The sequence below is a fragment of the Pituophis catenifer genome, unplaced genomic scaffold, assembly GCF_029215685.1.
Source record: "Pituophis catenifer annectens isolate HBS135680 unplaced genomic scaffold, rPitCat1.0.hap2 SCAF_14, whole genome shotgun sequence".
Classification (NCBI taxonomy): Eukaryota; Metazoa; Chordata; class Lepidosauria; order Squamata; family Colubridae; genus Pituophis; species Pituophis catenifer.
In genome coordinates this window covers 20,821,560-20,849,365 of record NW_027256894.1, presented here as the reverse complement: position 1 = coordinate 20,849,365, position 27,806 = coordinate 20,821,560, and the positions used below count along the sequence as shown (strand labels likewise).

Sequence of the window (27,806 nt, the reverse complement as noted above, 5' to 3'; positions counted from 1 at the left end):
AGGAGGAGGAGGAGGAGGAGGAAGAAGAAGAAGGCTCGCCGTCCGGGTTCGTCGCCATGACCGCGCTTCGGGGCTTCCTCAGGGCGCAGCGCCTGGGGCGGAGAGCGGTGAGTGGCGGCTGAAGCCACGGGCCCGGCCTTCCTGACGGCCGGCCCTGCAGGGTAGGCCGGCCGCGTTCCCAAGGGCAAAGGTCACGCTAGCTGAGGACAGTGGTGGGAGGGGCTCCTGAGAGGGGGCGTGGCCCTCAAAGCCCCTCCCTCTCCTCTTCTGCCGGCCCTGCAGGGTAGGACAGGGAGGGCAAAGTGGGGCTGGCAATGATCCAGGTTTGTCCCACTTAAAAGGGGGGGTGTCTTTGGGGGCGGGAATAACCACAGACACGCCCCTCTCCCCTGGGAGCCCCTCCCCCATCTTTTAAAGTCATTGCAAAATGGGGGTGCCCCCTCTGGGCCCCCAATGCGGTCCATTTGCAGCATGGCTGCCTAAATTGGGGTCAGAAAAGGGGTCCCCTCTGTGTGCCCCAGTGAAGGGTCTGGGGGGGCACCCCAAGGGGGGGGGCAGGATGGCATGGGCCACTTTCAATGCCCCCTCCCCCCCACCTTTATTCTGGGCACGTGCCCAGGTGGCTCCGTCACAGCCCCGGATACTCTTGAGGGTCCTGAGAATCGGATGTGGGACCCCTCCCCAACAACAACAACACCCCCTCCCCACCAAATCCTCTCTGAAGAAATGCCGCCCTTTGGAGCACCCAGATTTGGGATTTGACGGCTTGGTTTCTTTTATCTACATTTTAACGGCTGGATTTATCAAGTTACACGTAATTTAATTAATTAAATTTATATGCCGCCCCTCTCCGAAGACTCAGAGTGGCTCACAATACATTTAAAAAATCATTATAAAAAGACATTGAAAAATTTAAAAACATTAAAAACATAAGTCCTCGACTTACGACCACCATGGAGCCCAACATTTCTGTTGCTAAGCGAGACATTGGTTAAGGGCGTCTTGTCCCATTTTACCACCTTTCTTGCTCCCCCCACCCTCTCCCTCCCAAGTGGTTAAGTGAATCCGGCTTCCCCCGTGAAGGTCGCAAAAGGGGTTCAGGTAATCCCTGCAACCGTCATAAATAGGAGTCGGTGGCCAAGCGTCTTGAATTTTGATCATGCGTGATCGTGGGGATGCCATTAAGCGTGGGAAAACGGTCATGTCACACTTTTCAGTGCTGTTGTAACTTCGGACGGTCACTAAATGAACTGTTGGAAGGCGATTTCCAGCTCTTAGTGACCACATCCGATAGATTGTCTGCATCTTATTGATATTTATTATTTTAAAAAAAAAATTGGGGGGTACATTTATATATAGTTGCTAAATTATATCCAGGCATCTCTGAGTGGCATATGAATTCAAGCGACTTGTTGTGTATAGTTTCTGCAAAGCCCTGGAAAGCTCTTGAGGAATGTTCCTGGCCTGTCCCTGGCATGTCAACCTTCATACTGGTTATTCTGGGTCGGCTTTCACGGGTGGGGTCAATCGACCAGGGGGCTGAATGGCCGTGGTCTAATTTTCTGGTGTCTTGGCAGCTCAGAGGTAGGCTACAAAGGAGTTGGCTTTGCCTCCGAAGATGCCAGCCACAGCTGCCCACAAAACATCAGGACATCAAAAAAAAAAAAACCAAAAACCCAGGTATCAACCCTTCAGCTCCAAAGTTCATAGCTTCCTCATATTGTCATTGACAACAACATCACATAAGTTGCGACGTCACCATGCGAAGGATAGAAATGAGCATGGGTGGACGTGTGCGGCCCGTAAAGAAAAAGAAGGAATTAACTATGCCCGCTTTGGCGTGGGAAATCTAGAGCTGGTTTTGCTTCTTCTGTGCCAATGTGGTTTATTCGGTAAAGTTACATATTCTTGGAAAAATAATATCCCAGGAGTTTCTTTTTCTGGATTTCGCCAGCTGGACATTTGGTGTGAGGTGCCATGACAGGATGGCTGGGTCTTCAACGTGGCATTGTAGCTTTTGTGGTGGTTAGTTTGCGAAAATTGACCATGGACCCACCTGAGATGGTTTCCCTAGAAGTGGGAGCAACAGTTTACCTTTGATACTGAATTAGAGGCCACTTTTGAAACTTGCGTTTTTTGCTGACAGTAATGCATGGAATTTACAAAACTAGAGAGCGCCCTCTGTTAGCTTAAGACAGGCTGTCCGTTGGGCTTGTGGAAGCGGAAAGAACACCACCCCTGCAGTGTAGGAATTCAGATTAAAGCATTCTCCTTCTCAAATCTTGATCCTTTGCTTGAATAGGTCTTACAGAGTGTATCTGCTGGACTTTTAAACCAAGATTTCTCAAACTGGGTTTAGCGGGGGTTGCATGGCAGGTAAAAGAGCTAAAAGAAAAACTAAAATGTCCTCAAATAAAGTCCATTTTCTCTCATTAGGTCAGGAATTTGGGGGATTTATTTTCTGAGAAGGTTCAAAAACCCCAGCTTTAAGCCTGTGGAAACCAGCTCTATAAACGTGAATAGAGCCATCTTACTTCCACTGTGCGTTTATACATTCCCAGCAAAGTACCCATCAATGTGTCACGGGTGAATTATGCGGCACTCAAGCTTTAATTTAAAGAAATACCCTGCCGGTGGATGTTCTCTCCCGCAGTTTTGCATCAGGGCCCGAGCGCAAGAGCCCAGGAGGCAGCAACGCCCGGACACCTCAAAGAGATTCGTGGGCTGAAGCAGTGAAGGAGGTAGCAGAGCCTGTTGGTGAAGTTTTGCTTAATGAAGCCGTCATGGGTGGGGAAACCCTACATTTTGCACAAGCAGGCCGGGCGAGAAAATTGTGCTTTCTGGCGGGCTGCTCTGTTAATGCTTAATTGGAATCCCGCCACTGGCCAGGACCCCGTAGTCCGATCCTCCCTCTTTCCTGGCTGGGTTCCTAATAGGTCAAAAGTGGATCGCCTTTCAAAGAGAGCAAGGTTGGAATAGGATAGAGAAGAAACCAACCTTTTAAAAACACATTGAGCGTAATTATAGGTTCCGTTTTTTAAGGAAGGACGTGGAAAGATACAAAAAAAACCCCATGCTTTTAAAAATCTTAAAAACAGAGCAAGGGCATGACTGATAACAAACTATATATCTAGTAATAAGAAAGGTCCCTATGAATGCGTGGCACTGATAAAAGAAATCCCAAGACAAATAATTCAGAAGGTTTCAGGAAAAAAGGTGATAACCAGCAGCAGCAGCGAATCAGCTGGTCTACATTCTGGGTAAGACCTTTCCTTTTCCACAAAGGCAGAGAGATCACTTCAAGGGGAAATGTACACAGGTAGTCCTCGCTTTACAACAGTTCGTTTAGTGACCGGAACTGAAAAAGACCGAATTATGATTGTTTTGCACCCTTACAACATCCCTGTGGGTCAAAATCCAGACGCTTGGCAACCGACTCACACTTACGACGGTTGCAGTACCCCGTGGTCACGCACTCCCGTTTGGCAACCACCTGAACGGGGAAGCCCGATTCACTTAACAACTGGGTTACTCACTTTGTCAACCGCAGCAATTCACTTAACAATGGAGGCGAGAAAGCTCGTAAAAAGGGGCAAAACCCACTTAACCAAAATGTCTCCCTTAACAACAGAAATTTTGGGCTCAGAAGTTGAAGACGCGGCTGCAGAAAAGTATCATTTGATCCCATCATCACGAATTCTACCCTGGGTATTTTATGAATAAATAAAAGAGACATCTTCTCCGGGGAACACTGGATGGACTTTTCTTTTTTTTTTTAAAAAAAAAAAGTTTTTTATTAACTTCTAAAGTTCTTTCTTTTTCTGTATAGTTGTCATTACTTCTATCTTGATCCTTATCCAGTCCACAATATCAATTCTTCACTAACATAATATTCAACTCATCCCATATTTTTACATACTTATATAATTCATCATTTATATCTCTTCTCCAACCAATAATAAAAATCATTCCATATTTTAAAATATTCTGAGTCTTCTCTATCTTTAATCATCAAAGTTAATCTATGCATTTCTGCACAATCTTAATATTTTTTTTTATTACTTCTTCCAAGGGTATTTTCTCCGCTTTCCAATTTTGTGCATAGACAATCCTTGCAGCTATTATTACATGTATTATCAGATAAACTTTTTCCTTGCTAATTTTTTCAGGTAGGATACCCAGTAGGAACAGCTCTGGTTTAAATTCAGTACGTTGATCTATCATTTCCTCCAACCAAGTCTTAAATTTAATCCAATAGTTTTTAGCTTCCGGACATGTCTACCACATATGATAATATGATCCTGGTAGTTGATGACCCTTCCAACATTTAGCTGATTTTTCTTTAAATTTTGCTAATTTAAATTTTTAAATTAAATTTTTCTTTAATTTTTCTTTAAATTTTGCTAATTTCTCAGGTCGCATATGCCATCTATAAAACATTTTGTATTGATTTCCTTATATGCAGTGGACACCGTTAATTTATAATTCCTTTCCCATAGTTGTTGCCATTTTTCCAAATCAATTGAATAACTGGATGGACTTTTCAAGGGCCTCTCAGTTCCCGCTGGAAACTTAAACCTCCCAACTTTTAGCGGTTACAGCATATTTCCCTTTGTGACAGGCCTATAAATTTAAGGAAATGTGGGCATTTTGCCACGAAGAGATAAGATTTATTCTTCAGGCAGCCGCTCTGTGGCCTTGTAACTTTTTCTGGGAAATGATGGATGGAGCGTTATCAAAAATGCTCTCTTTTTGATGTACCTTGGAAATAAGTAATTCCTTCCTGGTAATTCACCTCAAATGATTTAAAAATCTTTTTACACCTTTTGATGATTTAATACCCTTAACGTTGGAACATGAAGCATCCAACAGAACCCGGCACTATTCTTCCCACGAGGTCTTAAATCATGGATCACTGAGCACATCATCCAGGGCACCTTCATAACTTGGAGGTCTCAATAAAATCTCTTTTTATGTTGAGCTAGTAATGAAGCAATTGAAAAAGGTAGTTATGAATTTGCAGTGAACTTTAAAGTTTGGGGGGGGGGAATCTAATAAATTGGAGAATCGGTTGTTCTAAGCGGGGAAATGAATAGCAAGGAATGTCTTCGGTTTTCGCTAATTGGGAAAAAAACCCCTGTGTACAGGTAGTCCTCGACTTAACGACCACAATTGAGCCCAAAATTTCGGTCGCTAATTGAGACAGTTGTTAACTGAATTTTACCCCGTGTTACGAGCTTTCTTGCCACAGTCGTTAAGTTAGTAAGGTGGTTGTTAAGTGAATCTGGCTTTCCCCATTGCTTGTCAGAAGGTCGCAAAAGGTGATCACATGACCTTGGGGCATAGCGACTGTCATAAATATGAACCAGTTGTCAATCGTCTTGAGTTTTGATCACGTGACCATGGGAATGCTGCAACAGTCATAAGTGTGAGAAACTGTCATAAATCGCTCTTTTCTGTGCCGTTGTAACTTCAAACGGTCACAACAGAACTGTTGTGTCAAGGACTGCCTTGCAGTGTTCTTATTTCCACTGTTATGTGCCCTCTGCTTATTTTTGGCATGGTATTTCATAGACCGAGAGGCACCGTGGCATAGTGGTTAAGGTAATGGATTAGATACAGATACAGATTAACAGAGTTGGAAGGGACCTTGTAGGTCATCTAGTCCAACCCCCCGCCCAATTAAGGCCAAAGGAGATCCAAATTCTAATTGTCATTTATTTTTTTAAAAAGATAATTTTTATTGAGTATTTTGCATTTTAAAACCAAATACACAATAGCAAAAGAAATCAAGAGACAAAAATAAAAAACAAAAACACACGTACACCAGACATTAAAATACAATACTAACAACAGATATATACAGTTTTACAACTTTCTGCATCGACTTTTGTCTTTACTCTTAGCTTTTATCCTCCCGCTCCTTCTCTTTATTTTTAAATATTCATAATTAACTGTTTTGTTAGCAGGATCATTATTTACATTTATATCCAGTATGTTAATATCTAATTTCACTTTATATTCTTATTTCTTAATTTGATTTCTGTTTTCCAACCATGTATAAAACCTATTCCACACTTTATAATTGTCTTTTAAGTATGGAAGATGCTCGGGTGAATTTTGCCCAGGCCTTCTTCAGCCCTTAAACTGGGGACGTTGAAAACATTTATCTACCAACTCAGAATATTAAGCGTGGTAGTTTATGTTACGACAATCTTCCATGGTTTATAACCATAATCACCTCGCAGTGGATTGTTTTGGGATGATAAAAATTATAAAAATAATTTATCCTGTTGATGAATACAGAACAGCAAATGAATGCTAAAATTTGTGGCATGCCTTATTCGTCCGTGCAGAACTTCAGGTATTTTTGATTTTTAATCCCTGCTTTGTCTTTTCCAGGTTTCATTGCTTCACCGGTTTCAGAGTACGCTGGTAATTGCTGAACACGCCAACGAGGCCCTGACACCAATTACTTTGAACACCATTACTGCGGCAAAACGACTCGGGGGTGAAGTCTCCTGTTTAGTAGCAGGGACCAATTGTGAAAAGGTAAAAGAAAAAAAAAGTGTGCTTTTTTTTGGTGTCATTTATAACTTGCTGGTTAAAATGCTAATTAGTTTGGTGGGAGTTTTTTTCAAGCGTGAGTACAGAAATTTAAAACAATTCTAATGTTGGAGCTGTCTAAGATATCTCAGTAGGCCTGAAAGAATTGAGAATATCCTAGCTTGGGTCAGCAACCTGCGGCTCTGGAGCCGCATGTGGCTCTTTCATCCCTCTGCTGTGGCTCCCTGTCACTCGAAATATGCATCACAACCGCCAATGTGTCACACCCGCCAGCGGTAGGCCAACCATGGATGAATCCAAGAAAAGAAAAGTTTCAGTAGACAACAGAACGTTTAATTCAACTACATATGCTAGTTTTGTGGCCGCTCAAGAAATAGTCAGGCACAAGGTTTTGTGGCTCCCGGTGTTTTCTTTTCTGTGGTGAAACGGGTCCAAATGGCTCTTTTGAGTGTTTAAGGTTGCAGACCCCTGTCCTAGCTCTAAATCAATATTTTTCAACCTTGGTAACTCCCAACTCCCAGAATTCCCCAGCCATCATGGAATTCTGGGAGATGAAGTCCACATGTCTTAAAGTTGAGAAACTGCTCTTAATTACAGTTCTGCATCCCCCCCTATGTAATTATTTTCTCACCAACATTTAGGGCAGAGAGAAATGCATTCCTTAGACCAGTATTTCTCCACCTTGGCAACTCTTGAGATATATTTATTTATTATTTATTTGTTTAAATTTCTATACCGCCCTTCTCCAATATAGGACTCAGGGCGGTGAACAACCAAAGTAAAAACAAGACATACAAAATCTAAAAACTGTTTAAAATAATTAAATATTTTGGCCGTAATTAAAACAATTCCAATTTAAAATCAGTTTAAAATTTAACTCAAGCCAATGGACTTCAATTCCCAGAATTCCCCAGCTAGCATGACTGGCTGGCTGGGGAATTCTGGGAATTGAAGTCCACACATCTCAGAGCTGCCAAAGTTGACAAACACTGCCCTGTACCAATAATAATCTTAACATTCCAGATGTGTGGAGACAGCTAGGAATTCTGGGAATTGGGGGACACTGACCTCACGATCTGCTTCTCATAGGTGGCACAAGAGCTGAGCAAAGTACCGGGAGTTTCCAAGGTACTTTTTGCCCAACACGATGCATATAAAGGATTTCTGGCTGGTGAGTCTTTTTTTTTCCCAAGCGGATTGATTTTGTATTGAAATCCTTGGCAGACTAATCTTTTGTCCCAGACCCTCCTTAAAAAAAAGAAAAAAGTAAAGTTGCTCTGACCGGTTTGCATTTTCTCTCCAGAGGAACTGACGCCCCTGATTTTGGAAATTCAGAAAAAGCTCAGTTGCACACACATCTGTGCCGGAGCATCTGCCTTTGGGAAGGTGAGATTTTAAATTGAGTTTTTAAACCACCCAGGAATCTGTTGCTCCAAAGACATCGAACCACTATATATATATATATCGGTAGTCCTCGACTGTAATTGGGCCTGGAAATTGCAGGTAGTCCTCGGGTTGCGACCACAATTGAGCCCAAAATTTATGTCGCTAACTGAAACATTTGCTAAGTGAGTTTTGCCCCCACGTTATAAATTTTCTTGCCACTGCTGTTAAGTTAGTCACGTGGTCGTTAAATGAATCTGGACTCCCCCATTGACTTTGCTTGTCAGCATGTTGCAAAAGGGGAGCACGTGACACCCCCCCCCCGGGACACTGCAACCGTCATAAATTTGAATCCATTGCCAATCATCTGACTTTTGATCATGTGACCACGGGGATGGTGCAAGGGTCGTCAGTGTGAGAAACGGCGCTAAATCACTTTTTTCAGCTCCGTTGCATCTTCGAAGGGTCACTAAGTGAACTGTTGTAAGTCGAGAACTACCTGTACAGTTGCATGGCATGACAGTTGTAAAGCAAATCATTACGTTGACTGTTAAGTGGATCACTGCAGTTTTTTAAGCCAATCATGCGGTCATTAAACGAATCTGGCTTCCCCCGTTGACTTCGCTTGTCCGGCCAGTCATCCTAACTATGGAACCAGCTGGTAAATAAATGTTGGTGGGTCCTTTAGAGTTTTAAATGGTGTTTAAGCAAGCAGTAGTAAGTTAAGGGCTGCTTGTAAATAGGACTCTGAATATTGGGGGCACTGCCAGAATATTGCATCTGTTTTCAATCCATCAACCTTGCCTTAATGGAGCTTGGGTCACCCAGAAGCCCTAAATATACTTCTTAAATGTATCTGTAATTTCCAGGGTGGGACGCGGTGGCTCAGTGGCTAAGATGCTGAGCTTGTCGATCGAAAGGTCAGCAGTTCAGCGGTTCGAATCCCTAGCACCGCGTAATGGGGTGAGCTCCCGTGACTTGTCCCGGCTTCTGCCAACCTAGCAGTTCGAAAGCAGGTAAAAAATGCAAGTAGAAAAATAGGGACCACCTTTGGTGGGAAGGTAACAGCGTTCTGTGCGCCTTTGGCGTTGAGTCATGCCGGCCACATGACCATGGAGACATCTTCGGACAGCGCTAGGTCTTTGCCTTTGAAACGGAGATGAGCACCGCCCCCTAGAGTCGAGAACAACTAGCACATATGTGCAAGGGGAACTTTTACCTTCACCTTTAATTTCCAGGGTAGAATTCCGAACTTCCACTTAGTTTTGTCTTGGGGTTGCTGAGTTGTTGTTCTGACCCCCGGTGTGTTTTTAATACTTAGAACCTGCTTCCCAGAGTGGCAGCTAAATTGGATGTCGCTCCCATCTCAGAGATCATCGAAATCAAGTCACCCGATACTTTTGTGAGGACTATTTATGCAGGTGAGGCTTTGCGGGCCTTTTCGGGGCTACCAGTGACCTACAGAAGCTCCCCCCCAAAAATAATAATAATAGGAAACTGTAGGATCTGGAGAACCAGAAATGATTTTTCCGACACAGCTGACGGGATCCTTTGAATGTCCTGTAGGATTGTAGCTCAGTGTTTCTGAGAAAGTGGAGAGCTTAATTAACCAAATCTGCAGACATTCCTGATACGCATTTATTTATTTTATTTTAGGAAATTTATATTGCGTTCTCGTTAATGCACTTCTGATCAGATTTTGCCAACCCTCAGCCATCCGGCTTCATCCCTCTTATTTCACGGGGGGTGCACATTAGTTTGGATTTCAGCCAATCTACGTAGGGTTATTTTTCTTGGTTAGCAGGACATTGATACAATTATTTGTAATATTTAATTGACTTCTCCCTAATTATTGTGCAGCCCAAATACTTGTCTAGCCTCATTACGTTTATCTGATCCCCTAATGTAATTTGGACATGGAAACATGAGCTTTTATGTCGTTTTAAATTTGTTATGGCAGTCTCTCTTTTTTTCTCCTTTGGTCAATGCTGTCCTGCCTTGGAGATTGATGGATTGCATAGAGAAAGGCTTGAATCACTGTCTAATAATTTCCTTTTTAAAAATCATTATGCTGGTGTACCAGTGGATAATCTCTTCTTCTCCTCCTTTCTTCCCTCCTTCCCTCCCTCCTCGAGTTCCTCCCTCCTCCTCCTCCTCCTCACCTTTCTCCTCCTTTTCCTTCTCACCTTCCTCTTCTCTCCCTCTCCTCTTTCTCCTTCTTCTCTTCTTCCTCTTCTTCCTCCGCTTTCTCCCCCTCCTCCTCCTCTTTCTCCTTCTCCTCTTAGGGGACTGGAGGCTAAAACATATGAAGAATGGTTGCAGGAACTGGGCATGTCTAGTTTAATGAAAAGAAGGACTAGGGGTGACAGGATAGCAGTCTTCCAATATCTCAGGGCTGCCCCAAAGAAGAGGGAGTCAAGCTATTCTCCAAAGCACCTGAGGGCAGGACAAGAAGCAACGGGTGGAAACTAATCAAGGAGAGAAGCAACTGAGAACTAAGGAGAAATTTCCTGAGAGTTAGAACAATTAATCAGTGGAACTACTTGCCTCCAGAAATTATGAATGCTCCAACACTGGAAGTTTTTAAGAAGAGGTTGGATAACCATTGTCTGAAGTGCTGTAGGGTTTCCTGCCTAAGCAGGGGGTTGGACTAGAAGACCTCCAAGGTCCTTCCCAACTCTGTTATTCTGTTCTATTCTGTTCTTCTTCTTCCTCCTCCTCCTTTCTTCTCTCCTTCCTTCCTTCCTTCCTTCCTTCCTTCCTTCCTTCCTTCCTTCCTCCCTCCCTCCCTCCCTCCCTCCCTCCCTCCTTCTGGATTTCTTTTTTCCCTCTTTTCTAAGTAGCTCATTTGCACTGTGCCTACATTTATATTTCTTTTGAAATATATTTCTTTTGAAAATATTTATTTTTTGGCCAAACGGGCCGAAAAAAGCCTCAAAAACGGCCCCCCAAAAGCCTTGAAAGCGGGCCGAAAAAAGCCTCAAAAACGGCCCCCAAAAAGCCTTGAAAATGGCCTGAAAAAAGCCCCCAAAACAGGCCAAAAAAAGACTGGAAAAGGCCCCCAAAAAAGGTAGGCCAAAACCTTTTTTTGGTTGTTTTCTAAATTTAGGTGCGTCTTATATTCAGGTGCGTCTTCTAGTCTGAAAAATACGGTAGTTTCCTCTGAACAACAGACAAGGCTTGGTCTGGGTGCAGCTGCATTTAACTCTTTTTTTTCCCCTGGGTTTTTGTTTGTGTCAGGCAATGCTCTGTGCACTGTGAAGTGTGATGAGAAAATCAAGGTCCTTTCTGTCCGAGGGACTTCCTTTGAGGCTGCCCCAACGAGTGGGGGCAGCGCAGCCATAGAAAAAAGTGAGTGGGGTGTGGTTTTTTTTTGCCTTCTTTTGCTTCAAATGTCATTGGGTTAAAACATTTATTAAATACCGAAACTTGCTCTCTAATATACCATGTTTCCCCAAAAATAAGACCCTGTTTTATATTTTTTTGAACTCTGAAATAAGTGCTTGGCCTTATTGCCATGCACTCAAAAGCCCAATTGGGCTTATTATCAGGGGATGTCTTATTTTGGGGGAAACAGGGTAGTTACACATGTTTCTTGCACACCCCTCTCTTACATTTTCCGATTCTCAAAGTTCTTTAGAAGGTTTGATCTGTGCTCCTTTTCTGGGTTTAGAAAATCTAGGTGGATATTTTGTGGAAATGCAAGGCGTGTAGAATTCTTGGATGCCGCATCTTTCAATATCTAACTCGTTTTAGAAAGCTACTAAGATTTAGACTCGAACCTTCACCCTGCCAAGATGTCAATCCTAAATGTCATGGTTGAAAATGGTAGAATGGTAGAAAGCAGTTGGAGTAAACTACTTTTAATGGGTCCTTGGTGCTCTCTGAGCTTGGCTGTTTTCTTGGAGACATTTCATTACCCAACTAGGGAACATCATCAGTGCTTGAAGGGAATGTTTTACACTAGATTCAGATTTGTGATAATAAGTTTCTGTGGAGTGAAGTCCATCCTCCTATGAAATGAGTGCTAATCTGATTACGGCTCTTCTATTTATAATCCCGTTTAAAATCTGTTTTTAGAGAAGAGTATTTTGGCTTAGAAGTAATAGCTGGGGAATACCTTGGACTCTGCAGTAATATTCAGCCTCTCTTAAGTGTCAGGATTAATTTTTAATTACTGCCTTGTTAATATCCACAGTATCGGCCCCTGCACCTGTTGGCCAGTCGGAATGGATTGAGCAGAAATTAACCAAAAGTGACCGGCCAGAACTTACTAGTGCAAAAGTGGTTGTATCAGGTGGTGAGTAGTGATTAATCAAAGTTCATTCAAATTCAAAAGGGAGAGTGTATACAGGTAATCCTTGTCTTACAGCCATTCCATATAGTGACCGTTCAATGGCGCCGATAAAATTGACTTACGACCCCATGGTTACCTGGTCAAAATTTGGACGCTTGGCACCTGACTCATATTTATGACAGGCCCTTTTGTGATCTTCCGACAAAGTCAAAGGGAGAAACCAGATTCACTTAACAGCCAGGTTACTAACTTAACTGCAGTGGTTCATTTAACGACTGTGGCAAGAAAGGTCGTAAAATGGGGTGCAAAACTCACTTAACAGCTGTCTCGTTTAGCAACAGAAATGGTCGCAAGTCAAAGACTACCTGCATTTTAAAAAAGTGTATACCCGAGGAAAGTGTTTCTCAACCTTGGTAGCTTGAAGATGGGTGGACTTCAACTCCCAGAATCCCCTAGCCAGCAGCGCTGGCTGGGGGATTCTGGGAGTTGAAGTCCACCCATCTTCAAGCTTCCAAAGTTGAGAAACACTGCCTTAATAGTTCTAACTTAGAAGCTTCCAGCCAGAGGTAAAGGGAGAAACCCCTTCTGCACAGTCTACCAAGATGTATGTGACATTAATCACCGTAAATACCAACTTTTGACTTAACAATTGGTGAAGGACTCCCAATAAAAGTCTTAATTTCCAAACTCATCCGCACTTCATTGGTCACAGTGGGCAGATAATTCTGTAAGGCTGAATCTCACTCGGTCTCTCTACCTTAAAAGAAAGCGGTGAAATGTTTCTTGACGTTTTGCCAAGATTTAAGTCCTGTTGATTTTGTGGTGCACGGATCAGGAAATAAGCCCGTTAATCTCAAAGCAAGACTTGCTTTGTGAAAATAACCACAGCAAAACGGCCATCTGAATTCTTCCTGTTCCTTTGCTGGAAGTGCATGGAGGAATTAATTTGGCAGAAGAAGCCAGAGTACAGAATGCAGGAGTTGAAAGGGGCTTGGAGATCATCTAGTCCTACCCCGTGGTCTAATGCAAAAAACCCACCACTCACACAGGGTGGATTTGATTTAAATCGAGTTGATTTAAACCGTGATTTAAATCCCTAGTAAAAAGGCTCGATTTAAATCATAATTTTTAAAGAGCAACTGTCATCTCTGCTACTCCTTTGACCCACTGTTCACTCACCGATAGTCCCAGTGTTGCAGAATATACAGCCTCCTGCTACAGAACTAAGCTCCTTTTCATGTGGAATAAACTAAATTATTTACGTATCTTAAATAGAAAACTATCTTATGATAGATTTTTACCCCAAAAGTTTTTTATTAAAATAAATTCGATAAAAATCAAAAAAATCCGATTTAAATAAAAAAAATCTGATTTTTTTGATTTTTTTAAAAAAAATCATTGATTTTTATCCACCCTGCTCTCAGATCCCTGAGTAATAGCCATCCCTGCCTTTTAAAAAAAAAAAAAAAAATCTCCAGTAAAAGAGAGTTCGCCAGCCCCCAAAAGAGAATCTGTTTGACACCGTTTGGACTTCAATTTGGATAGATTTAATTTTCTTATTTTTCAGGGCGAGGCTTGAAGAGCGGCGATAACTTTAAGCTGTTGTACGACCTGGCTGATCAGTTGCACGCCGCAGGTAAAAAAAAAGTGTTTTTAGTTTTGATTCTTTAAACAATTCATATTCTATTATTGGGGGTTTTGAAGTGGGGAGGCTGGTTCAAGGTTGGCCAATTGATACGTGAGGGATCGGTTGGCTTGGGATGCTACTTTCTCTGTGGGGTCCTTGGTCCTCTCTCTCTCTGAGCTTGGTTTGTTGGCTTGTAGACTTTTCACGACCCAGCTAGGTAACGTCATCAGTGCTCTGATGGTGATGGCGATCATCATACACGGATGGTATGACTGGTCACAAAAAGTCTGTATCAAGAATCAAGCTCAGAGGGCACCACCATTCAACTCTTGAGCTTCAAATATTCTTTAACTGGTCTTTTAAGGCCCTTTAGAACAGGGGTCTCCATCCTTGGCAACTTTAAGACTTGTGGACTTCAACTCCCAGAATTCCTCAAATTTACAATGGCACTGATAAAATTGACTTGCGACCCCATGGTTACGTGGTCAAAATTTGGACACTTGGCACCTGACTCAGATTTATGACGGTTGCAATGTCCCAAGGTCCTGTGATCCCCTTTTGCGACCTTCCAACAAACAAAGTCAAAATGGGAAACCAGATTCACTTAACAACCAGGTTGCTAACTTAACTGCAGTGGTTCATTTAACGACGGAGGCAAGAAAGGTCGTAAAATGGGGTGCAAAACTCACTTAACAACTGTCTCGTTTAGCAACAGAAATTCCTCAGCAAAGCTGGCTGAGGAATTCTGGGAGTTGAAGTCCACAAAGTCTTAAAGTTGCCAAGATTGGAGACCCCTGCTTTAGAATATTATCAGTCCTGTCAATCCAGGGCAGGGACGGGATCTAGAGATGGAAATTGGCCAAATTAAGGAATCTTAACCTCAGGGAAGGGATTGGGACCAAGCGCTGAACGATCTTCCTTGCTTGTAGTTGGTGCTTCTCGAGCAGCAGTGGATGCCGGCTTTGTCCCCAACGACATGCAAGTTGGACAGACGGGCAAAATCGTAGCGCCGGTAAGTTTCGGAAACCAAAGTGGTTGGAACGTCTTCGCGTCTCCTTCCTACGGCTATTTGCGATTGTCAGTTGCCTGAAGTTGAGTGGATCTTCATTTTGAATATGGTTGGAGAGGAGCTCTGCTTGTTAAATCTGTTCAGAATGGATCACCTTGCCTTCCGGGCTCAGTTTTTGCTGGTTGTAGTAGGGGGTCTCTGCTTTGATGATTGTTGATACCAGTGTTTTTCATCGTTAAGAGGAGGGGGCTTTAACTCCCAGAATTCCCCGGGCAGCAGGTGTGAATTTGGGGAGCTGCAGTCCATCCATCCTGGCTGGAGGTTTCTGGGAATCCTCAAGTCTTAAAAATTTTGCAGTCTTCTAGTATTTGAGGGGCTGCCTCAAAGAAGCGGGGGGGGGGGTTTTCAACTTATTTTCCAAAGTACCAGAAGGCAAGATAAGAAAAAATGGATGGAAACCGATCAAGGAGAGAAGCAACCTGGAATTGAGGAGAAACTTCCTAACAGTGAGGACAATTAACCAGTGGAACAGCTTGCCACCAGAAGTTGTGAATGCTCCAACACTGGAGGTTTTTAAGAAGAGACTAGACAGTCACTTATCTGAAAGGGTATAGGGTCTCCTGCTTGATCAGGGGGCTGGACTAGAAGACCTCCAAGGTCCCTTAAATCTCTATTCTGATCCTTCTAGCGGTGTCCAACCTTGGCAATTTTTAAGACCTGTGGACTTAAACTTCATGGCTGGCCGGGGAATTCTTGAGCGTTGACGTCCACCTATCTCAAAAGTTGCCAAGGTTGAGAAAGACGCCCGGGGGGGGGGGGGATATTCTTCAGAACAGGACATTCAGATCTAAACAACATCACTTCGTTTGTTGACTTGAGGAGAGCCGCGAAAGAAAAACACCCAATTCAACAGGGATATGCTGTCCGGAAGGCTTTTACTATAGATGTTAAAGCTTAAGGGTGGATTCGGCGCCAGGAAAATAAGTGAGCCTCGGTTTACAATTTTGTGTTGGCATTACGATCATCGGGGAACCGGGATTGCTTTATGGATCCGTCTTCTGTTTAGGGAACTTCCACAAGTGGCTTAGCTCTTCTTCCCCCAGGTTATGATCTGGCCAAGAAATCAGCGGAGATTGAAGGGGGAGAATGGCCTTATTCATAGCCATATCATCCCGAAGGTTGTTTGTGTGTTTGTGTGTTTGTGTGGTGTCACAGAGCTGTTATGTGAGTTGCATCATTCCTACAGGTAGTCCTCAACTCAATGGCCACAATTGAGCCCAGGGTTTCTGCTTTTAAATGAGACATACTGAGTTTTGTCCCATTTTACGACCTTTCTCGCCACCGTTGTTAAGTGAATCACTGCAGCTGATAAAATGTCTACGGAGATCCTCAGTCACATCCAGGCCGTGGTTGTCCCAAAGGCAACTGGACTTTTCTGGTTTTTTCTTTGAAGACGTTTCGTTTCTCCTCCGAGAAGCTCCCTCAGCTCTGAGCTGCAGTTGATAAGTTAATCACCCGGTTGTTAAGTGAATCTGGCTTCACTTTGACTTTGCTTGTCAGAAGGTCGCAAAAGGGGATCATGTGGCCGTCATAAATACAAACCAGTTGCCAAGCATCTGAATTTTCATCACACGAGCATGGGGATTCTGCAAAGGTTGTAACTCTGAAAAACAGTCGTCAGTTGCTTTTTCACTTAACGACTGTGCCAAAGGTTGTACAATGGGGCAAAATTAACTGTCTCACTTAGCAACAGAAATGTCGAGTTCAATTGTGATCGTAAGTGGAGGATTACTCTTTAGTACTTTCAATTCCTGCACAGGCATGGAAGCTTCTCTGGGTCCTTCCAACTCTATGATTCCTATGAAGTGCAAACAGTAACAACTGGGGATGTGTGTTTGTGTGTAACATAGTGTTGTGGCCCACCAGCTGCCTGCGGAGCTGGCGGCAGACTCGGACGATGAGGAGGCTGGGGAAGAACGGGGGCCAGTTCTGGAGCCTGGGGAAGGCTCTGATGGATGCTCAGCATCAGACAGAGATAGAGCCGGAGCCATCCGGCATTTCCCAGCCAGAGAGGCAGCTACCTTTGGAGTCAGAGATGAGTGAGGAGGAGGAACAGCTGGGGCCTGTTCCAGATGCACGTATAAGCAAAGCAGATAGGAGAGGTGAACAACGGAGGACGAGGAGTCGACTTGGGAAGCAAAGCACACGTGGGTGCTGAATGGCCCCTCCCTGGCTGGGGAATAAATAGGAAGAAAGGGGAGTGGCGGTCGTAGCAGACAACTGTTCGTATTTCTGGAGATTTTGCTCATTGTGTTCTGTGTGACAAAGACTGCCTTGCCAGAACGGAGGTTTTGTCTATTTGAACTGACTTAATCTGCAACCCTTCCGGGCCTTGCAAATTATCAGTAACAAGCTGATAAGGCCTATTGCTTCAGTTGACTCCTTGCAAGACCCTTGCCTGGACTTTCTGTTGGCGAATGCAGTTCATTCACAAGGTGTAAATAAAGAGGGTTTTTTTCTTTGCGAGGAGTTCTGTTTCTTGCTTCTGCGAAGGCTGGGCCGGGTCAGAACACATTCAGGCTCTGTTGCCCCCCCCCCAGCTCAGGGGAGATTGAACCAGGGTCACTTGGGGTCACTTGGGGGTGAGAATTACAACAGCCGGCTAGAAGCGTTGACCCTACCTGAGTCAAGGACTTACTTGCAAAACCCCATTAGTTGCATTGATGGTTAGCAACGAAGCAGTGACTGTAAGCCAGATGTTTCTGCTCTACTTGCGTTGAGTGCCAAGGAGTTTTGCCGAGAGAGGCCCATTTCCTAATGTTGGTTTGAACTCCGCTGGAAGTTGGTTTGCACTCTCGATGCCCATCGGAACGCTCTCCCGATGGGGTCTATGTAGATCACTTCCAGGTCATTTGGATATTCAGTGGCTGCACTTAAAATGCTTTCCGAGTTCAGCCGGTGAAGAAAGGATGTGCGTTCTGTCTTCTTTCCATCTGGATTTTTTCTGCTAGGTGACTTTCAGTATCAGTCAGAAGGGACCTTGGAGGTCTTCTAGTCCGACCTCCTGCTCAAGCAGGAGGCCCTATACCAGAGGGTCAGCAACCTGTGGCTCTGGAGCCGCATGTGGCTCTTTCACCCCTCGGCTGTGGCTCCCCGTCACTCAAAATATGCATCACAACTGCCAATGTGTGACACCTGCTGGCACGCGATTTATTGAGCTTTTCAAACCCTGGTAGGCCAATCATTGATAAATCCAAGAAAGGAAAAGTTTCAGAAGAAAACAGAACATTTAATTCAACTACATATGCTAGTTTTGTGGCTGCTCAAGAAATAGGCAGGCACGGGAAGGGTTTTGTAGCTCCCGGTGTTTTCTGTTCTGTGGGAAACGGGTCCAAATGGCTGCAGACTCCTGCCCTGTACCATTCCAGAGGCTGTCCAGTCTCTTCTTGAAAGCGTCCAGTGATGGAGCACTCACAATGTCTGGTGGCAAGCTGTTCCACTGGCTAATTGTCCTCACTGTCAGGAAGTTTCTCCTTAATTCCAGGTTGCTTCTCTCTCCTTGATTAGTTTCCATCCATTGTTTCTTCTCCTGCCTTCAAGTGCTTTGGAGAATAGGTTGACCCCCTCTTCTTTGTGGCAGCCCCTCAAATATTGGAAGACTGCTATCATGTCTCCCCTAGTCCTTCTTTTCTCTAGACTGGCCAAACCCAATTCCTGCAACCGTTCTTCCTATGTTTTTGTCTCCAGGCCTTCAATCATCTTAGTTGTTCTTCTTTTGTCTTTAAAAAAAAAATCAGACTTTAGATAAAATAAACTGTTTGCTTTAAAAATTAGTTAACATCGTTATAAAGACTTCTTTCTAATTCAACTTTTTTGTTGTTGCATATTTTCTTATTTTGCATCCACGTTTTTGTACCCCGTACTTAAGAAATGCAAACCTGTGTTTTGAGTTGTGCATTAGGAAACTGATAACGTGGAGAGCAGCTTCACACTTTTAATAACATGCATTCCTGGAAGATTTTTGCACTAACATTTCTGCAACGATGAAGATCGCTTCAAGCTTCTTCTATTTCACCCAGCCCTAACTTTTAAAATCTACAGCGCATCTCACTGTATCAGGTTATTCTTATCACCATACTACCACTGGTAAACCGGTACTATTGTGGCTGATTAAAATTTGGGGGGGAGGGATTTGCTTTCGATTAAGAAATTGTTTATCCCTTTTGAAAGCTTTCAAGGTACAACTTCAAAGCGTTGTTTGCCCGTATCCAGGATAAAAAAAATGTTTAGGCTCTTTCCCCGCCCTGTGAATTTAAGTTTTAAGGCTGACAGCCTTGTTCGGGCTGCATTATCCAACACGGCTTTTAAGTCCGAGAGTTCTCAAATTGATGCTCTGCTCCTTGGGGATTGGTGCAGAAACATTAAATTGTACTAAAATATTCATATGAGAGTGCATTTAGCTGAAAGCAATTGATGTGCGTCTCCCAGGAGAACAAAGCAAAAAAAAAAAAAAGAAAAAAGAAAAGAAAAAAGAACCCAACTTAAATTTGCAGGGCCCTGCACTCAAGCGAACACCCCAAGCAAGCTTCTTAAGAGTCATCACGTGTACCAGCTGATCAAAGGCCCTGTAAGTTCTTAAAGTGAAAAAGTATTAGAGAGGGATGAAAATGCTTGACCTAGCGCGGGTGTCAGCAACCTGCAGCTCTGGAGCTGCATGCGGCTCTTTGGGCCCTCTGCTGTGGCTCCCTCTTGGGTGATCCCATCACTGGCTAGCCTCGCCCTCCCCTCCCAGTTACTCTTCGCCTGGCCTGAGAAGGTAAGGGCGACGGTGGGGGATGGAGAAGTGGCCAGGGCAGAGACAGAGAGATACAGAGAGAGAGGGAGAGAGAGAGACATAGAGAGATACAGAGGGAGTGGAGAGAGAGAGATGTCAAAAGGGTTTTGTGGTTCCCGGTGTTTTTTAACAACCGGTTCTCTGCCCTAATGACCGGCTGGGTAGGCGTGGCTAGGGGGTGGTGGTCATGTGACTGGTAGAAGTGAGTGATGTCGAGTTGGCCACGCCCATCCAGGTTTTGTGGCTCCCGGTGTTTTCTGTGGGTCTGTGGGAGTGGGGTTTGCGGAGTGGAGGAGGAGGACAATTGTGGGGATTTTGGTGCTTTCTGAGCTTCGTCGTTTGCTTGCAGACGTTTCATAACCCAGCTAAGTAACCTCATTAGTGCTGGTGAGTGTGGTGGTTTGGGGTTTGCTCCCTATTAATTACCTAGCATAGAGATACAGTAATAAATCACATTCAAAAGAGACAAAAAAATAAAAATAAAAACACAACCCATAAACAAAAAGACCAGAACACATCCCCTCCAGCAGCCTACACCCAGATAAGTAGGGATTAACACCAGACAAACAATGAAGCAGAAAACAATCCCTAAATCAAGAAACTACCAAGGAGAAACCCACACTTCCCCCAATAATGGCAGGGCACACTATGTATATAAGCAGGAAGCAAACCCCGCATTCATCGCACTGATATTGTTACCTGGTTGGGTAATAAAATGTCTGCATGCAAACCACCAAACTCAGAGAGCACCAAGGACCCCACAGTGTTGAAAAAGAAGAAGAAAAAAATTACAGCTAAATTGTTTTTAATGAAGGCGGTATGATTTTCTGTATGGAAACCTGAGCTTTTTCCATCTCTCCCTCCCCACTCCTGTTACATCTGCTTGCAAAATCTGTTCTGATTTGGTTTGTATCCAGATCGGAGACGTTATTTTGATTCGGGAACAAATCACCCCAAACCAGCTGTTCCAGGCAAACAACAGCTGGTGCACAGGCCACTTTGCAAACCCTGTTTGGAAGCCGTCCTACTGCGCACGAGGGAATCAGTCCAGTGGAAGCCAGCAGAGTTTCTTCATGTAGGATTGTGGCGAAAGCTTCCAGCGAAGAAATGCGTTGCTGTGTTGTTTCATGACTTCGCTAAATCTGGAAGTGAACGATGCCTCTTTGGGTGTTACTAGTTTGAGCAGCTACGCTAAATATGATATTAATACACATTTTAATGACGGTCACATTTGACGGAAAACGAACCCTAAAACTACCGCATGGATCATATAGCTCAGGGCAGTGATGAAATCCAAATTTTTTTTACTACCGGTTCTGTGGTCGTGACTTGGTGGGCATGGCAGGGGAAGGATATTGCAAAATCTCCATTCCCACCCCACTCGGGGGCCAGCCAGAGGTGGTATTTGCCGGTTCTCCAAACTACTCAAAATTTCCGCTACCGGTTCTCCGGAACCTGTCAGAACCTGATGGATTTCACCCCTGGGTCAAGGGTGTCAAACTCGATTTCATTGAGGGCCGCATCAGGGTTGTGTTTGACCTCGGGGGGGCGTGGCTAAAGTGGGCATGGCCAGCTCTACGTCACTCATGTCAGGGGCGCCTGTGGAGGCCCACAGTGCCCCTGCTGGTGAAAACCGGCTCTCAATCTCCGTTTTCGGCTGGGACGGCCTCCGGCAACCACACACAGCCCTCCTGAGCTCCGTTTTCACTGGCAGAGGGTTGCAGGAGGCCGTCCCAGCCGAAAACGGAGATCGGAAGCCCGTTTATGCTGGCAGAGGTACCGCAGCTGGTCCTTCGCTGTTTCCGGGGTGGCCTCACGGGCCAGTTCTAAGCACCCCGCAGGCTGGATCCGGCCCCTGGGCCTTGACACCTCTGACATAGGTGGATAGGCAACCTAGCTTCTTCCAAATGCTGTCCCTGAAATCGGAGGTAGCTCACCGACACAATGCAAGTAGTCCTTGAGTTACAACAGTTCATTTAGCAACCGTTCAAAATTACGACGGCATTGAAAAAAGGGACTTACGACCATTGCAGCATCCCCAAAGTCACGTGATCAAAATTCAGTCAGCTTGGCAACTGACTCAACTTTTCCCAAGGTCACACGATCCCCTTTTGCGACCTCCTGATCAGCAAAGGCAACGGGGAAGCCAGTTTCACTTAGCAACCGTGTTACTAACTTATCAACTGCAGTGATTCACTCAACAACTGTGGCAGGAAAGGTCCTTAAATGGAGCAAAATTCACTTGACAAGTGTCTCACTTAACAACATAAATTTGGGGCTCAGTTGTGGTCGTAAGACGAGGATTACCCATACTTCTGCAGAATTTGCAGAATCTTTGTCAGCTTAAAAGGTTTTTAAAATATTGTATTCTTTTTTTTCTTTTCCCGTGCAGGAATTATATATTGCTGTAGGAATATCCGGAGCCATTCAGCATTTGGCTGGAATGAAAGACAGTAAGGTACAGTACAAAACTTTTGTGTGTTGCCACGAGGAGTGGATGGGTTCTGCTTTCCAAATTGGTTTTTGTTGTTGTTCCTGAAAATACAAAATCTAAAGGACCCCAGTTGAATTCTATTCCGAAAATAAATTAGTTACAAATAACTCACATAACGTTCCAGCAGTTCACATGAGAACGTTATTAATAGAGCCGATCCTGTAAACCTTTTGACTGCCAAATCTGGAAACTTGAGTGAGAAACGAACTTGAGTTTTTAATGTGAAAATAAAATTAGGATCCGTAGCCCCGATGCATTTTCCTATATTTCAGACGGTGAGGCATGAATTCATGCATGACAATGTAGAACCTGAATTATGGATTTACTATTGCGCGGAGAAAAAAGGCGTCTTTGAATATTCCACAATTTATCCACTCAGATGGAAACCTAATATAAAATGATAAAAGCTTTAAAAACTTAACTCGTTAGTACCCGTGCTTAACCCGTCTTAGATTCTTATCCAACCTGACCTGTGATGCCAAGGAAAAACTCTATACTGTTTTTTAAAAAATATTTCTCGCCTTTTTAGGCAGCAATTTCAAAAGGTTACCCTCTCCCACCCACCCCCCATTTCTCTTGAAGCTGTATACAAGTGTATAAAACTATAAAGGATTTACGTGTTCATCTAAAATATTCTTTTTTCCACACTGCTTTTTCTCTTTGAAATAATAAAATCAGATTCGTCCCCTCCACTTTCTTGCAGAAATATTTTTAAGGAGCTCCGAATCAGTGCAACAGAATGCTTATTACAATATCCCATGTTTGCTTTTAAATAGCAATATTTATGCAGCAAACTAGTGCTAATTCAGGGCACATTTTAACATAACCCTTGAAGGAGATCGTTTAGTAACATTCAAGTGCGTTTTACTTGTGGATTGCTCCTAAGGCAAGATGTCTTGTCCAGGGAATCTGACCGTGGAAATGTTTTTAAGGATGAGGTCTTACGTTTATCTGAGATTAAACATCACTTGATCGTAGTAAAATCTGCTTCTGGGTTGCCTTGAAAATTGATCCTGTTCTAAAATCGAAGAATAAAAAGATCTGAAAGTCATACCCTCCCTTCTCTCTAAGTGACGTTAGCTAAAAGCTACCCATATATTTTATGAAATTGTAAAAGTGGAATGAACATTTTAATGTTAGGCGCTGAAATGGTAACTATTTTAGTTTGATGGAGAGGGGTGATTTAGATTAAGCCGCATGCACTTAAAAAGTAATAAGTGATCCAGAATTGGCGTGATAATGGTAATAAAGGAATGGCACCTGATGTTAAAAATTCCAGACCAAAATGGAGGCACTTGTATCGATAATGATAAATTGATGAGTGTCAGTAAAGTTGAGCCATTTCAAGGTGTATGAAGCGATTCTATTAATTCCCATCTATTTTAGATTTTGCAAAAGAGTTCAGGTTACAGGAGAGCACTTTTCGTTTTTACTAAACTTTCACTCCCTGTCTTCAGAAGTGAACAGGAAAATCTGTTTGGCTTGATTTGATTTGGGCTAGGACAGGGGTCAGCAACCTGCGGCTCTGGAGCCGCATGTGGCTTTTTCACCCCTCGGCTGCGGCTCCCTGTCCCTCAAAATATGCATCACAACCGCCAATGTGGGACACCCGCCTTTACTCAAACAAATAATGTTTATTTAAAAGGGTTTTAAAGGAACTCTCTGTAATCACATTAACTGTCTCTTCAGTGGCTTTTCCCTCACGCTAAGAAATATCAGCCATTATGAGTAATTGTGTAGGGAATCCCCTAGGGAATCCCCTAGAGCGTTCTGCAACTAAAATGTATTATTTACTTCACTTACAACAGTAGAAAATGGGTTTAGTAGAGGGTGGCCCGCTGCCCCTCCCTTCCTCGCTTTATGGATGCTAAGCTAAGTAGACCATGATTTCATCCAGTGGAGTGAAGGTGGCTGACAATGCTGGTCAATCTTAGCAACTTTTAAGAGGGATGGACTTCAATTCCCAGAATTCCCCCAGCCAGCATGAGGGATTCTGGGAATTGAAGGCCACTTCTCTTAAAGTTGCCAAGTTTGGCAAAAACTGGTAGCTCCCAGTTCTAAGCTTTTAGCTCCTTAGACTGTAAGTTGGGAAGACCCCAGAAAATTGTATTTATTACTGTTAAGCGGAGCACTTTGGATTTTTTGGGGGGGGGGATGCTTGCAATATATCCCACTGGGATAAAAGTGAAAAGGCAAGATGAGTCTACTTATGCAGAGATTTTTGCTTTGAGGTCTCTTCCTGGGTTGCAGAGAAGATGGCACACAAGCCGGAACTTTTGACATTTGTCTGTGTTGGAATTTATGAGAAAAGTTTTTCCATTCACTTCCTTTTTGAACTTCGGCTTTATGAACAATGGAAGAAAACTCATTTTGGAAAAGCTGTTGGGTTTAGGCCAATAGCAGCAAAGCCATGCAGAATCCTGCACCGTCTATAACAGAGGTCTTCAAACTTCAAACCGCTTTAAGACTTGTGGACTTCAACTCCCAGAATTCTCCAGCCAGCTATGCTCTGCTATGCTGGCTGGAGAATTCTGGAAGTTGAAGTCCATAAGTCTTAAAGAGGCCAAGTTTGAAGACCTCTGGTCTATAGACTACCTTGTAAATAACCAGGTGTCTCTAAATAGCCTCATTTCATTCTCTCACAGACCATCGTTGCCATCAACAAAGACCCTGAAGCTCCCATATTCCAAGTTGCAGACTATGGTATCGTAGCTGACCTGTTCAAGGTGAGTCTTGCTTCCAGGGGAATCAGCCCAAAGACATTCCTCTTCTTGAGGCCAGGGGTGGGAGTTGAATTAGACTTCGAACAGGACGTTTAGTCCTCCTTGTTCTGCATGGAAGTTCTCACTTCTGTCTAGGGCAGAGGTCTTCAAACTTGGGCGCTTTAAGACTTGTGGACTTCAACTCCCAGAATTCTCCGAGAATTCTGGGAGTTGAAGTCCACAAGTCTTAAAACGCCCAAGTTTGAAGACTCTGGTCTAGGGTGATAGCAGTGGGTATCCTGACCCTTAATATTTCAAGCCATGGAAAGCTTTTATCCACCAAACGTATCAACTCTTGACCTCCAATTTTGATAGCGACCATACGTGAAAATGCCACAATTGACTTCTGATGAACCCAATAATCTATTGCCCCGTAGACTATATTCTTTTTTTCAAGAATATGAAGATGTGTCTTGGTACCAATGCAAGAGGCCAAGTTGGGTGAGATTGCTATAAAACACGATCGTTGGAGACTTGGAAAAGGTTTTACCCAGCGTCTCTGCCAACATTTAGGGGATCTGTTGATCGTTATTATTAGGTGGTATATCACCTGTTGAAAGCAGGTAACAGAATTCCATTTTTAAGGTGCGCCAGTGTGCTCACAGTAAAAAAAATGACAATAAAGGCTATCTTATCTCATCAGTTTTTTTTTAAGACCGACCTGCAAGGAAGCAAGAAACTGTGTTCTTATACCAAGTTATTGTGGGGTCCTCGGTGCTTTCTGAGCTTGGCCGTTTTTTTTGCAGACGTTTCATTACCCAACTAGGGAGCATCATCAATGCATCGCACTGTCAAGATGGCGGCCACAATGATGTGAAGGCCACTCCCCCCAATTCCATGCAACATGCATAAAAAGTTGCAGGAGCTTTCGATGTACCATTGCGGCCGCCATCTTGCTTTTCCCTCCCCTCCCCCAATTATGCCCAGTGGACATTCCCGCAAGGCGAGAAGACGGTCCGAACTCTGCCAGCAGTTAATGCTGTTCCTCGGTGATCGCTTGGCAGTAAACACCGGCCTTTTAATAAGCTGGAGACAAAGCGACATTCGGAAGAAACACGATGTAGACAATTTCCTTAATAAATTTTGTACGACCACATTATTTCCACTTAATGGAAATGTAGCTCTCTTAAATAATTGAGAGGCTATATTCATCAGATAGTGAGTTCAGCTGGGATCTCTCCAAGCGAAGGCATCCTTACAGCGTCTGGAAAGGTAAAGGTAACGGATATTTTACACAAGGAGTTTGCGCAAGTGTTCAGGTGTAACTGGTAAGGAATATGCCACCTGTTCTCATCCTCTAAACGCTCTTTCGATGTCTACAAGGAATCACCTAAGCTGCCCGGGTATTTAGCCTTGGCAGTTCCGTCATCAGGAGCCATTCCTTGGCACCAATTTCCACAAATAGTGCCCTTTTTTTTCTTCTTTCAGTTGACTGCTTCCAAAAGTTAAAATCTTTTGTCTATAATAGCTTCCTGTGGTCCGAACAATGAACTCGGAAACTGAAATACATCAGTAGTTTAGTTGATTGGCAGTCCAGGTTTACACATTTTGTACATTTTGCCAGTATGATTTTTTTTTAAAAAAAAGTGAATTCAAATATTTAGTTGCTTCCAGCGTGGATGAATAAGCATCTCTTTTACATTGATTAAAAGTTGGATAAACGTCTGTTGCCCGTTGATATTCGGCTGGTGTTAAGCTTTGTTGTTTTGTGTTGCTTCCAGGTGGTTCCCGAAATGACAGCAGCATTAAAAAAATGAAACCTATTCCACGTTAGGGAAGGAAGGAGTATTTCTTCACACAAAGAGGAATTGTTTTTAAGCAGTTTAAATTATGTTTTATCAAACTAGAAATGTTAAAATTGCCAAAACCAAAATTGCCAATGACGATCTTGCAATACATCCATTTTTGCCCTTTTCATTTCCATTTGGCTTCGTTATTTCCCGAACTCTTTTTTCTAATTCTCTAATAAACACACATCCGCTGTATTTTGTATTATATCAGGCTGTGGAAATTCCTTATATTATTCTACAGGGGTGGTCATTAAAGAGTTGGTATTGACTTAATAACACAGTAAGAGTTGGAAGGAATCTTGGAGGTCTTCTAATCCAACGCCTTGCTGAGGCAGAAACCCTATACCAATTCCATTCATTCTGGGCTAAGCAGTTATCACCTGTTGAAAAAACACTAGGTGGGAACAGTTGTTGTGTTTTTTAATGTGGCCATTGGAGCAATCCATGAAATGCAACAATTTTTCCAATTTTCTTTGGCTATCCAGCATCTTGCCTCAAGCTTTTAATAGCTGAAAAACTTGGTATTAATGCTGGCACCTTCTCCAGTTCCTAGAGTCAGTTGCATCCTCTTTAATACTTCTAGTAGCTACCGTAGCTATATTTAGCAGGCCTATGGATCTCTTTGGAGTACCTGAGATATACAGAGGTAAGTGTCATTTTGATTTTTTTTTTCCTTCAATGCTTGGTCATTGGCGTTTCAGTTTAACTTCTGCTTTTATCAGCTGCTCTATTATAACCTACATCTTTTAAAAGCTAGTCAACTATTGGTAAAGCTAGTGCCTGGGACTTGTGACTTCCTCCTTAGTAGAATTCTCTGACGTAGAGTGACTAACCATAACATCTGGGAAGTGGAAGGATACTCCGAATCCTTAGAAACCCTGACCAGATCATACCAAGTTGGGGGCATATGCTGTTGCAACTTAGATCATCACTTTACTTACCAAAAGAAGGGGGGCTATGGCAAAATGGGGGGACAACCAGCATATGTGGAATTTCAAAGGCTCCAAATTCAACCTATGAATGTCCTGTTTTGGGGGTCTACC

At 43.4% G+C, this 27,806-nt stretch overlaps 1 protein-coding gene across 1 annotated transcript; it reads left to right on the top strand.

The window, feature by feature from the left end:
* ETFA (electron transfer flavoprotein subunit alpha) lies at window positions 1–26,968 on the top strand. The gene is made up of 12 exons (XM_070953673.1): window positions 1–107; window positions 6,403–6,552; window positions 7,657–7,738; window positions 7,871–7,953; window positions 9,272–9,371; window positions 11,191–11,301; window positions 12,149–12,250; window positions 13,815–13,883; window positions 14,804–14,886; window positions 22,110–22,175; window positions 24,857–24,937; window positions 26,695–26,968. Exons 1-12 carry the CDS (start codon window positions 57–59, stop codon window positions 26,728–26,730), a joined length of 1,014 nt encoding a protein of 337 aa, XP_070809774.1. The 5' UTR covers window positions 1–56; the 3' UTR covers window positions 26,731–26,968.
* The last annotated feature ends 838 nt before the right edge of the window (window positions 26,969–27,806 follow it).